Source organism: Wasmannia auropunctata, unplaced genomic scaffold, assembly GCF_000956235.1.
Source record: "Wasmannia auropunctata unplaced genomic scaffold, wasmannia.A_1.0 LD336053.1, whole genome shotgun sequence".
NCBI lineage: Eukaryota > Metazoa > Arthropoda > Insecta > Hymenoptera > Formicidae > Wasmannia > Wasmannia auropunctata.
The window spans coordinates 4,140,724-4,153,107 of record NW_012026837.1 but is presented as its reverse complement, the minus strand read 5'-3'; the positions used below and the strand labels follow the sequence as shown (position 1 = coordinate 4,153,107).

The 12,384-nt window shown below is 44.7% G+C and overlaps 1 protein-coding gene across 1 annotated transcript; it reads right to left on the bottom strand.

Annotated features, from left to right (window-relative positions):
• Positions 1 to 4,708: 4,708 nt before the first annotated feature.
• On the bottom strand, positions 4,709 to 12,066 carry LOC105451159. Its single transcript, XM_011691438.1, has 4 exons — positions 12,035 to 12,066; positions 11,850 to 11,923; positions 8,591 to 10,303; positions 4,709 to 8,323 (listed from the first exon to the last, which is right to left on the bottom strand). The coding sequence occupies exons 1-4, from the start codon at positions 12,057 to 12,059 to the stop codon at positions 6,122 to 6,124; spliced, it is 4,014 nt and encodes a 1,337-aa protein (XP_011689740.1). The 5' UTR covers positions 12,060 to 12,066; the 3' UTR covers positions 4,709 to 6,121.
• Positions 12,067 to 12,384: the final 318 nt, after the last annotated feature.

Below are 12,384 nucleotides of genomic sequence, written 5' to 3'. Positions count from 1 at the left end.
AGAGAGAGAGAGAGAGAGAGAGAGTGCGCCCGTTGCTGAGCAACTCTCTCGAATCGAAAAATACCGGTGCTAATGCGATTAATGTATTGGATTATATACCCCCTCCTCCCGTGATTTATGTATTTCGCGGTGATACGATTAAAAGTTTTGCGATGCAACTAGGAAAGGATTACATACCGCCGCCGCCCGGAATTAATATCGGTTTTCGATTCCCGACCACCTATCATCCATTCGCGATCGCAGCGTGAGAGAGATCGATGTTTATTCTAGGCTTCAAGCCCACGTTCGCGTGCGTTACAGGCGAGCCTCGGACGCACGCGGGCCTCGTTTTACATTAAAATAAAAGGTGATAATAACGTACTAAACTAAGTGGACCAACGTCTCAAAGCCACATATGGAAATTCTAAAAAGGGTCGTAGCATAGGGAGACCCGCTTGAAAGTGTTATAAGTGCATCGCGTTAACCAATCGGCCGATCGACCGTCCACTGTTGATCGCTTTCGCGAAAAGCCATTTACACGATTGGAGCGCGATGACGTGAGCGGAAAAGTGACGATTGTCGAGGTAAGAGATTCGCTTCGAGATGTGTGCTATTAGATTAAGTACGTTTACGAAAATTGACAGATTTCGCGAACGTCAAAGAAAATAAGGAAAAGAAGTGACAGGACGTATAATGTTCCGAAGACATGAAGTAAAAAGATTTATTAAGATTTATCGAACGTTAAAATGATAGATGAGAGAAAGCAGGAAAGTTATCGAATAAAAATTTCATAATTTTAGTCCTAAATTTACGATGTAAGAGTTATAAGTGTTGGAGATGGAAATTTTATAAATTTCGAATGTTAACGTTAAATTGCTCTCTCAGTTTATTTTATTATTGATCAACTCTAACTCAGCATATATTATATTAAACTGTATTTAAAATATTAAAATATTAAATTTAGATATATTTTATCGTGTTACATGAGATGCAATAATTTAATATAGCATATAATAAAATATATTATTCGATCGCGATCGCGTGTCTAAGTTCGCGGGACGACGTTGCGTTTTCCGCTTCAATCGGAGAAATGCATTACCGCTGGCTGTATGCAAGTTACGAGTGTCATGACTTGCAAATCTCCCCGCGATGTAACAAAGATTAATGCAATCGAGCGCGAAACGGACAGGCCGATCGGTTAATCGTTAATAGGCGTATAGATAGAAAATATATCGATATCAGCTTGAGCTACATAACACGTACCACTGTCTAAAAGAATTAAACGTACGAAATATTTCCATAAATCATATACATATATATGTATATATATATATTACATCCGTATTTATATACACGAGGCACTGCAACTTCTTTTTCTAGTACGTTTTAAACTAACCAATTTTTATTCTCACGAGACGCTACCTTTTTTATATTTTTTACTAAAGTACGAAGCGATGCGTGATGTACACAGTGTTGTACGGACGCATCGCGTTAGACATCTCGACTAGAAGAAAGTTATATTCAGGACACTAGACTGAACGCATTAGCATAAAGAAAAGGACTAGTCGACTTTGGCCGAAATTTTGTTTTAAAAATTCTCCCTTGTAACGCTGATACGTATAAAATGTGCATCGTGCGGTCCGTATAATGCTTGCTTGCCCCTCGTATGTAATAGTATATTACCGGCTATGGTTAAGCCACTCGCTGTCTTCATCCTATTTTCCAGAGACATCTGACTGTAAAATTACATATTCCCGTCGACGGTATTATCGGCGATGTGTAAACTCTAAGCGGTTTAATTTAAAAGACCGATACACGTTTTGAAGGTACACACACACACACACACACGACACACACACACACACACACACACACACACACACACACACACACACACACACACACACACACACACACACACACACACACGCACACACGCACACGCACACGCGAAAGCATAATGGATACATCGGATTGTATACAGTGCAATTCGGTTAACGATATTCCGTGGCAATTGTGTACGGAACAGTGCAGCGAGTTATTGAAATGAAATGTTGGGAAAATAAAATTTACATGTCTCCAATCAACGAAATTCATTTCATTTCGTTTTTCCGTATGTATATTCCGCGAGTGCAGAATGAGATATTAAAGTTTCACGCGAAAGCAACAACATTTCGCGAGACCAGTCCGAGATACAAATGGTCTTCTGATAAAAAGATAATTAAGTGTAAGAACTGTATCAGTATTTTCCCTTTGAAAAAAAAAAAAAAGAAACAATATATAATCACCTTACAGCTGCATTCCTCATATAAAAGTCCCATTATCCCTGGTCGTAATAATTAATCTCTCGAGCACACGTAAAGGTGCCTTTAAGTTCCGCGTTTCACACGTTGGCTTGGTTCACTTTTGTCTCGCCGCCTCTTGGAATATTAATGGCTCTGCCCGGAGACAAAGACACGGAGACGATACGGCGAACTTTTTTAAAGCGATTAATATCCTAACTTTCCTCAAATAAGTGATGCGCTTTTACGTCCGCTTTTCGTTCTTTCATTTATAATGCGCGTGTATTTTTGTTGAAATAACCACTGAGCAGGTATATGTACGCTGTTTGACGCGGCGATTCACGCTGTGCATTCGAAAGCCAATCATCGCATGTTAAACCATGTGAATCATGACGAATGATTTTCTACCAACGTTAGCTTCAGAGATAACGTTAATATTGCTACTGATTAATTTTATGTTACTGTCGTTCGAAAATATAATGGTCGTCCCGTTTTCATCGATACTTTAAGTCGAGATGTGTGTTGCCGCATTTTATAGATTTGCAATGCAGCCCAGGTTACTATTTGTTGGAATGTTGATAGATTATTTAACACACATACACACAAACACACAAAATCAACATCTATCCAATATTAAATTTTTGCCGTTCTGTCGGCTGACCTTGCCGTCTCCTTTTGTATCGTCGAGTATGTGGGTCTTCATGCTTCGGTATGCGATATTGCCGATGTGCGTGCGATAGTTAGCCGCGACGTCCATGTCTTTTGCTCACTCGGCGCTGTTGCAGCAGGTATAGTGCAAATATATATATTACAATATTATATATAGGGGAGGACGAGGCTACTCGGAACCCGGGGCAACTCGGAACCCTCGCTATATCTCGAAGACCGCATTACCGAATGTCAAACTGGATTTTATCTGTAAATTGCCTTTTTAGCCTGACATTTATGGTTATATGACGCTTACATTCGGTAATGCGGTATTCGAGATATAGCGAGAGTTCCGAGTTGCCCCGGGTTCCGAATAGCCCCGTCCTCCCCTTTATATATATATATATATCTATATTTTAGTGTGCGTGTGCCTACTTCGTCTTATAGTTTGATACTGTTGTATATACGCGTACTGTATGTACCTCGAGTTACTGTAAAACACTTTAACTGTCAATTATATGGAGTTTTACGATATACACAAAACTTCAGCCAGCGTAAAATTACGTACTGTAGGCATATACATATACACGTGTACGTGTGAGTACGTAAAGTAACGCCGGTATTAGCCGGTACGTAAATGCGAGACGGTATATAAATGTGAGATGATATATAAATGTGAGACGGTATATAAATGTAAGACGATGACCTGTGCATAATTCTAAATTAGGTATGTTCGAAGTAATAACCCGTATACGTATGTAATTGGCGAAAAGGGAGGATGTAACTCGATTCTACAGGGAGGAAGCATCGAGAGAGGAGGGGGAGAAAGAGAGAGAGAGAGAGAGAGAGTAACTTCAAATAGTATCGAGACGGGTAAAATACTGTCTCGTCCTACCAACTAAATTCTAGAATATACTCGACAAGATCGTACCTAGAACGCTAGTTTCGCAGGGCCTATTCTGTACTTCGGATCCTTTCCGCGCACCTCGGAAACGCGCGGAATGTATCGCAAGGTATCGTGAGTACAAAACTGTACTGTACATTAATATTTCCCGCTCGTGATGTCCAATTGCTTTTTGTAGAATATATGTTTTCGTTTTTTTTTTAAGGGGGGGGGAAGGTTGGATGAAATGATGTCGCTCTAGAAACTCCGATACGATACGAAAATCTATTACAGCCAGATACTTACCGTCGTGCACGCAAGAAAGTATTTGTATATCTTTGCAAATCCATCTCCCAGCTTGTCTCTTTAAAACTTTCAGCGGAGAGATCGCGCTGTGCTTTAGGGGACTTTGCTCTTGCGTTGTAAAGGAGATATTCCGAAATAGTATTTTACTTGTTGACGATTATACGTATGTAACCGCATTCGCCGTAACTCAAATATAGAGTTGAACGATATTAAACGAATCATTAAATCAAATGGTGATTACGGTGTTTCAAACGGCGTTGTCTTATTATAACATGCGCTTGGCCCTTTGTAGCTTGAAGTGTCCCTTAATTTCCGTCGTCGAGGTTGAGGTAAGTTTAGTAAGTTTTTAGGGTGCCTTTATTTTACGTCCCGCTGCGTTTGATCTAATCCGATTTATTTACAATATATAAAACGATATTATATATAAAACAATATTATATATGAATACATATAAATAACGTAAGTACAATGAACATATCGATCGTATCGTTACATGCGCACGCGTTACGTTATGTAATTATATAAATGTGCTTCCAGATATATATTTTTATTTAGCATCCGATTCTCTGCATATAAATTATATCTTTATTAATTGATAAAATTATATTTATTTAGAAAAATATAATACCTAAAGTGCGTATTTCTTAAATTTTAATCAAATATAAAAATATTAAATTATCTATATCGGCATACAAAATACTTATGAATATAGGATTAGGCAGGATTATGAATTCTTGGTAAACAAAATTTCTGGTCTCCGCGTAATAATTCGAAATGTGGCAGTTTTTTCAAAATGGTTATTTCTAATTGCTAAACAATGCGATGCTTGTAGAAAATTCGAAGAATCTACTTATAGCAATAATTTGCTAAATCTTTTTACGACCTTAAAGTATCTCTTGTCTTTTTTTTAATAAAATTCGATACCGATTTTCTGCCGAGAATCTAGATTCTGTAACTTTTAACGCAGCTATTTTTCACCATATATTCTACCTGCAAAATGACACAATCTAACGATAACGACATTGTCGTTAAGAGTTACAGAATCTAGCTGCTGGGAGCAACTCTGAAAGTTCTATGCTACGTACTTATATTTACAATATCTCGTAGCGCATTCGTTAGTTCCTTTGTTCCGATGTCATGACGAGAAATGATTTCGGGAATGATCTCTTAAATAAATACACAATGGGATGATTCGCATGCTTACACTAATAAGGCGTTTCCCAATGATCATTATCGTTACGTTGCCTAATTCGCGAAATATGCTTTTGGTATCTCTCTCTTTTTACGAGTATCACCTAACGTAAAAATACATAAAAAGAACGTATACGAGGGATATTGCTGCAGGACACGAGTAGGTCGAATAATTCGCTTTTTAACAGTTATTGCACACGCAATGTCCTGCCGAGCTTTCTTTCGCGAGAAAAAAAGCGCGACTGCTCCACCGAGTGAGTTTCGTCGAGCAGCAGCGCTTCTTCTCTCCCACCGCGTTTTCGCTGTGACACTTAATCATTATCCCTTTGTTTTTCTAATATCTATAGGAAATTATGTATGTACGTTCGAAATGATGATAGTGTGTTAGAAGCGCTCGACGTGCCCTGAGCGCGTTTTAATTTTCTACGATGGAAACGACGGCGCGATGACAATAATTTAGAAGCGGAATTAAAGTACGTATAAGACTACGGTGCACATAAGGTATAAGTTCCTCCAGTTTCTCGAAACTTTCTACGTTTAGCGTTTTTATAGACCAAGTAATAGAATGCCTCGAGAAATCTGTAGATCTTTTTCCGACGTAATGTTTTCAGATTCTCTTTTTGAAATATAGGTTTTCCTACGAAACCATTATCGAAAATAAATCTCGGATGTGTTTCGCTTCTCGAAGGAAGCTCGCGGGTACTCCTACGGTTTCCTCTCGTTGCTCCTCGAAGCGCGATTGTCGATCGCGTGTGCTACGATTCGACGCGATTTGCTCGCGGTGGAATGAGAGAGAGAGAGAAAGAGAGAGAGAGAGCTTTACCCCGAGTCATCAGTTCTTCTTCGAGAGCTCCTGGAAGAAGGCCTCGATAGGTAACGTCGGCTCGTCCGTGGTGATCTTGAACTGCGACGAGACGAGCCTGCTCTCCGGCGAGACCGCCTTGAACATGCCCGGCTTGTCGTACAGAGCGGAGGCGGAGCTCGTCAGGTCCGCCACGCTCTGCGACGCCTTGGCGAACAGCTCCTCCTCGTCGGACTGCACGTCGAACTTCGTCGTGGTCTCCGCGGCTTCCGGCTCGCCTCCCTCCCGCGCCGCGGAGCTGTCCTCGCTTCCGGCGGTCGCGGCGTTTTCCGGCTTCTCGGCGACTCGACCCGTCTGCTCGTCGCCGGTCTCGTCGCTCGAAATCTGTCCGCGATCGTCGCCGGCCGGCGGCGCCGCCGCTCTCGTCTCCTCGTTTTGCGAAACGGTCTTTCCTTGGTTTTTGCTCTCCTGCACGCCGAGTTTCACCGCCGACGCCGCCTCCCCCTTCTCGCTGACGATCTCGTTGCCCACGAGACGACCGGTCGACGAGGCGGTCGAGTAGAAACTGGTTTCCTCGGCGGCCATCTCCGTGGGCTCTTCCTGCCGTTTGCTGCTATCCGCGTTGCTCTCCTTTTGCAGCCTGCTCTTCATGATCGGCCGTCTGCGTATCGACGACGAGTACACGTTCTCGGGTCGCGCCGAGCTCTGCCTGACGTTCGTCTCGCCGCTGATCTGCGTTCGCGTGGGACTGGTCGTGGTGGAGGCAATTCTGCTTCGGTAGACGTTGCCGCTGATCGGTCGTCTCTTCGGCACAAACTTGGTCTTTTCGGTCGTCGACGACGCGCTCTCCTCCGAGTATCGATCGTGTTCCCTAGTGGCCGTGGGGGACGACGTGGTGGTTCGATAGTTTACCCTGGAGACGTACTTGTATCTGCCGGTGGTCTCGCGGACATTGTCGCCCGTCAGCTGCGTCTGCTGACTCTTCGCGCTCGACGTTCTCTGCCTGATGTGCGGACCGCGCGTCAAGGCCTCGCTGGACGGCGTCGGCGCCACCTCCGTCGTGGAGCTCAGTCTGTTCTTGTAATCCATGCGGCTCTTGTAATCCTTGATGCTGAAACGCGGTCGGGTGGCGTTGCCGTATCTCAACGGGCGGATCTTGTGCGACCTCGATGTGGAGGTGACGACCTGCGGTGCCTGCGTCGCCGGCTGCGGGGTGGTCGTCGTCGTCGTCGTCGTCGTCGTCGCGGTGGTCGGCGCGTCCGTGGTCGCGCGATCGTAATAATTACCGTCGGTCTTCACGTAGAGATCCTCCAGCGGTATGTTGGTGGCGATGTTCACGTTCTGTTGACGAGTGTCAACGTTGTAATCCTCGACCTTGCCGCGGCTGATCTCCGTGAGGTATTCCGACACTTGTTCCGGCGCCTGTTGCGGCACGGCGCTGTCCTCGCGCTGATCCTCGCGGTAACCCTCATTCTGCCGCGAGGCGTAGTCGTAATACTGATTAATCGGCTGGCCCGTCACGTACGATACGCCCGGCTGATTCGTCGCGAACTGATTGTTCTCTTCGTAGCTCGGCTCCGTGGTCTGTCCGTAAGCGTTCAGGGAGACGGGCACATTCTCCGTGACGATCTGCGCGTCGTACGACTCGTCGTGGCTCACTTTCGTCCGATGGCTCGGTCGTTTCCTGACATTCCCTCCCCTCTTCTCCGCGTCCTCGTTGTAATTCGGCTGGGTGGTGGGTTTTATTCGTCTTCTACGCGAAGAGTCGTGCTGATTATTGTGCTGCACGTCCTCCCTATTGTACTTGAGGTAGTCCTCCTCCGGGTAGGACGTAGTGACGGATTCCTGCGTCGTCGTCGCGGGTTTCCTTCGTCGATTGGGTACGGCCGGCCGACGCGTCCTTTCTCTGGACCTCTGCGTCGTCGCCGTTGGCGCGGTTTGCACCTCCGGTACCACCGTCGTCTGAATCGGCACATCCTCCGCGTACAGGGTCAACGGAATGGCGGTATCCGGCGGCTGGCTCGGCGGATCCGTCGGCGAGAGTTCGTGCGCGACCACCGTGGCCGTCGGCTTTTTGCGCCGTTGCGGGTCGCGGGACGGTTTCTGCGGACGGTACGGCCGCGTCTCGGTTTGGGGCTCGCGATAACGGACCTGTTGCTCCTGATACCCGTTCTGGTAGTGCTGCTGGTATTGATAATTCTGATTCACCTGATTCTCCGGGAACTGAGATACCTACGATAGACAATTCAGAATTCTTTTTTTTATATCCTATTTTTTATATTAGTAGGAAAGTAGCAAAGAACCAATAAGCGTAATGAATTATTGAACATATTTGATTGGATTGAATTAATTTACTTCAAGTAGGATGGTAAATTTCTGCTGAAAGAATTTTACGATTTAATATTTTATCTCCTCGTAACTTTTCCATTTAATTTTCGTGATATTTATTCATCATTTAATTAAAACGACAGGGCGACAAATTATAAAATAAGATCTTACCTGAGGCTGAAGTCTCAACTGTTCGATATTGTAAATACCAGGCTGCGACACCAGAATATTTCCATCCGTGGTGACCTGCGGTTCGTACTGCGCCAATTGAACGGCGTACGGCTGGCCCGAGATCTTCGCGACATCCTGCGACTGATTCTTCGCGGACTCCGTAAATCTAGCCGCCTCCTCGTCCTCGTTCTCCCGTTGCGCAAGCTGATCAATCTGCTCCTGCTGCTTCTTCAGCTCCTCCTGCTGCTGCCGTTCGATCTCCAATTTCTGCTGGCGCTCCTGCTCCGCCAGTCTCTGCCGGTCGCGCAGCAGCAGCTGCTGCTGCAGCAGAAACTGTTGCTCATTGAAGTGCTTCAGAGAGATGCTCTCCGGCGTCTCGTAATTCGGTATCGTCGTCGGCGGGTAAACCTCAACGGGCTCGAAGGAGCTTTGCGGTCTATGGTACACGATCTTCGGGCCCTGCGTAATCTGATTCTGGTTTACGACCTCTTGACTGAACTTGCTCGGCGGATTCTCCTTCGGCAGAACTTCGTTGATGTTGTCGGACGTGTATTTGCTCTTCGGCCACGTGGGCGGCGTGTGCTCCAGGTGCTCCGCCACGTAATAAGTGCTCGTAGTTCTCGGATTAGGTAACTCGGTCTGACCGCCTTTTTCTTGCTTGTTACGCGTTCCCGGCTCCGGACGCTTGTTGTAGTTCTGCTCTCGAGTCGCGTCGTTAGCCTGGCCGAATTTGCTGGCAGGATTCCGCGTGACGGCGGTGGTGGACGGTGGCGTTGACGAGTAGATCGAGGGCGGCAGCAGAGTCTCGTACGGCAACGAGGGCCGGAAGCTGTACGAGCTGTACGTGCCGGGTGGCGTTGCGTAGCTGACCTCGTGACTCTCGTGCACCAGGAAGGCGGGGTCTCGCTCGTAGGTGGATTTGTAGTGATTCGCGGGATGATTCACTTGGCTGTAGAAGTTGCCGGTGCTCGCCGAGCTTATCACCTGCGAGTTGTGAGACTGCGCCGGATATCTGTAAATATCTCCGTCGCCGCCGATCTTTTGCTTGCCGAAGTCGCTCGGGATCTCCGCGCCAGGCGGCTGGAAGTACGGCTTCGCGCTGTTGGCGACCTTCAGGGACTCGAACGTTTTCTCCGGTTGGCGCGGTGGCTGCAACGCCTGCGGCATGGCGAACGGCGGGACGTAGGGGCGATTGCTCGAGAAACCCTTGATGAAGTAGGTCGCTGCGCGTATGGTATCCGGCGGTTGCTGATGGACATTCTGCGCCGCGATATAGGCTGACGCCTGCGGTGGTGGCTGCCTCGGCAAGTAGGCACCGCTGTCGCGCACGACCGGCTTGCGGTGTTGGCTCACTTCGAAGCGATACGCGTCCTTGGGTGGCGGTATCAGGAACGTGTACTCCCGGGTCTCCGTAGCCACGTGCTTGCTCGGCGTCTTGGTTTCGCCGCGCGCCTTCGTCGCCGCGTGTCCGAACACCGTGAAACTGCCGAGTATACTCGGCGGACTGTACTCGTGCACCGGCGGTTTGCCCTTACGCAACGGCTTCAGTTTCTCCGAGGTCGCCATGTGCTCCTGAAATTTACTCAGGACGGGATGCACCTGGACGTTCTTCTCTAGGTGGCTCGACGGCGATACGTTGGTGCCGATCGTTTCCTCGTAGGAATTGGTCAGGGGTCGCCATCCATTCGCGATCATCGACGATCGTGTTGGTGGCTGCGGATCGAAGCTTGAGCTTTAGTTCTCGAAATGGAAATATATAGGAAAATTTGTATCGAATATACCAGACGTCTAATCATCGAAAATTAAACATCGAGGATAATTAAATCAATAAAATTTGCGTGTGTGATGTTCTTATTTCTCTGACTTCGGAATAATATTTTGTATTTGTATTGTAATATGGAATATTTGCGATAATATTTTAACTTTACTTATTTTAAAAAATATTTTTTAATAATTTTTTATATAATAAATTTTTTTTTTACTTTTTTAATTCTATTTATATTACAACAAAAATCGTTTTCTGATGACGATCCATTAGACTACTGTGCCGTGATGGAGGAACTTGTTATATAGCCTTGTCATAAAGCTTTCGTGTACGTTCCCTATACACGGTGCATCAAACACAACTTTCGTTCACGCCATAGCGACGACAATAGTAATGCGATACTCGAACTTCCTGGAGAGGTTAATGGAATGGTTCCTGTTCCAGTTTCACCGCGACGGAGGTACGAGAAAATCGTAAGTGTAAGAGACTGTTATTCCCCGCCATCGCATACAAGCGGCGGTCTGTGTAATCAAAAAATAAATGTGCGAGGCTTCGGGAGCACGCTATTTCCAAATTATTTTCCCAATCCATTCGCAGAGGCGATAAAACCACGAATTTTGCTCGCGCGCCACTAATATTTTTAATAACATTGCGGAATCCAATCTAAAGTTTTGAAATATCCCGTTAACGAATGATGGACGTGCGTGCACACTGTGACGCTCGTAAAGTACAGGTAATCGGCCTTGGTAGAGCGAACTATCTTCCAGCGATTTCCCAACTTATTCCGTTTTCAAAGTAGTAAATCAGAACCCGCGCATGCTTCCGGTTAAAGCGCATATAAAATCTCAATGAAATGAAAATGAAGAGAATTTGTGACTCGACTCCGTGACTAGTTACGCAATAAAATTGCGCCAATAAGTTATTAACTTTAATAATTTTATTGCGTACATATATAAGATTATACATTTACGATCATGAATGAAAAATCATATGCAAAAGGTAAGGCGCCAGTAAAACTGCAGTTACTACGATGTCTACGTAGTAAAAGCAATAAAATGATTAGAGCAAGGATAGATCGTAAAACAATAAGGTGAACAGAAAAAAAAGAAATAGACCATAAAACAGTACAGTGAACTAGATAGAATGTAAACAGAACCTAAATAAAAATATAGATTGCTGGTTGAGACTGTAAAAAACTCAATTTGACGGAAAGCAATAACACGAAAAGAAAGAGGAGGCTCTAATGTCGGAACGAGTCAAAACATTTAATATTAATTACGTGAGAAAAATATACAGTCTGTGTAGAAGAAATTTTTCATTACAAAGGATTTCAAAGAATGCTATTATCATAACTTTCTGACGCTCAGCGTTATCTTGGCCATCGCAAAAGAAAGTATAAGGTTTCTTATGCAACAATGATAAAAATGCAGTAGCAATAATTAACAAAAAATAATAATACGGAAATTGTAGGAAACTCTTTTTGGCTATACTTACGGTTTTAATGTCAGCGCGATCTATGGACACGGTGATCGCACCTATCGTGACGAGCAGCCATGCCGCCAGAACGCCTGTATGGTTCGAGTAATAAAAATTAAAAAATTCGTACACGTAAAATGAATAAAAGAATTTGTGTTGAATAAAAGATTTTTATGGATTTAGATTTCGAAAATTGCACTTACAATTCAGTAATAATGTCGACGACATCGTGGTCGGACTATGAGGTCATTTACGAGAATTCTGCAACAGAAAAAGTTAATTTATTACATCCAAAGTGTTTCACATAAATCTTCTTAATAATGAATAAATTGTTGTTAATTATCACAAAGGCGCCGAGAGATAATGCATTATGTTGGTGAAAGTAAAAAATTCATTCTGCATTTAAAGTAAAGATCTTGTATTCGCGAAATAAAGATATTTCCGTTTACGCCATCAAAATGCTACTTTCTGCGAGATATAGGAATATCGGCCTGACGAAAAATGGCATTTATCAACATCCGAGATATAAGTAGGACGGCCCATACTTCATCCC

Coding starts and splice junctions, on each gene's coding strand:
- LOC105451159 (XM_011691438.1), bottom strand. CDS start 12,059: ATGTCGTCGACATTATTACTGAATT. Junction 11,924..12,034: donor GTCGACATTATTACTGAATT/GTAAGTGCAATT, acceptor CGAACCATACAG/GCGTTCTGGCGGCATGGCTG. Junction 8,324..8,590: donor AGTTGAGACTTCAGCCTCAG/GTAAGATCTTAT, acceptor TGTCTATCGTAG/GTATCTCAGTTCCCGGAGAA.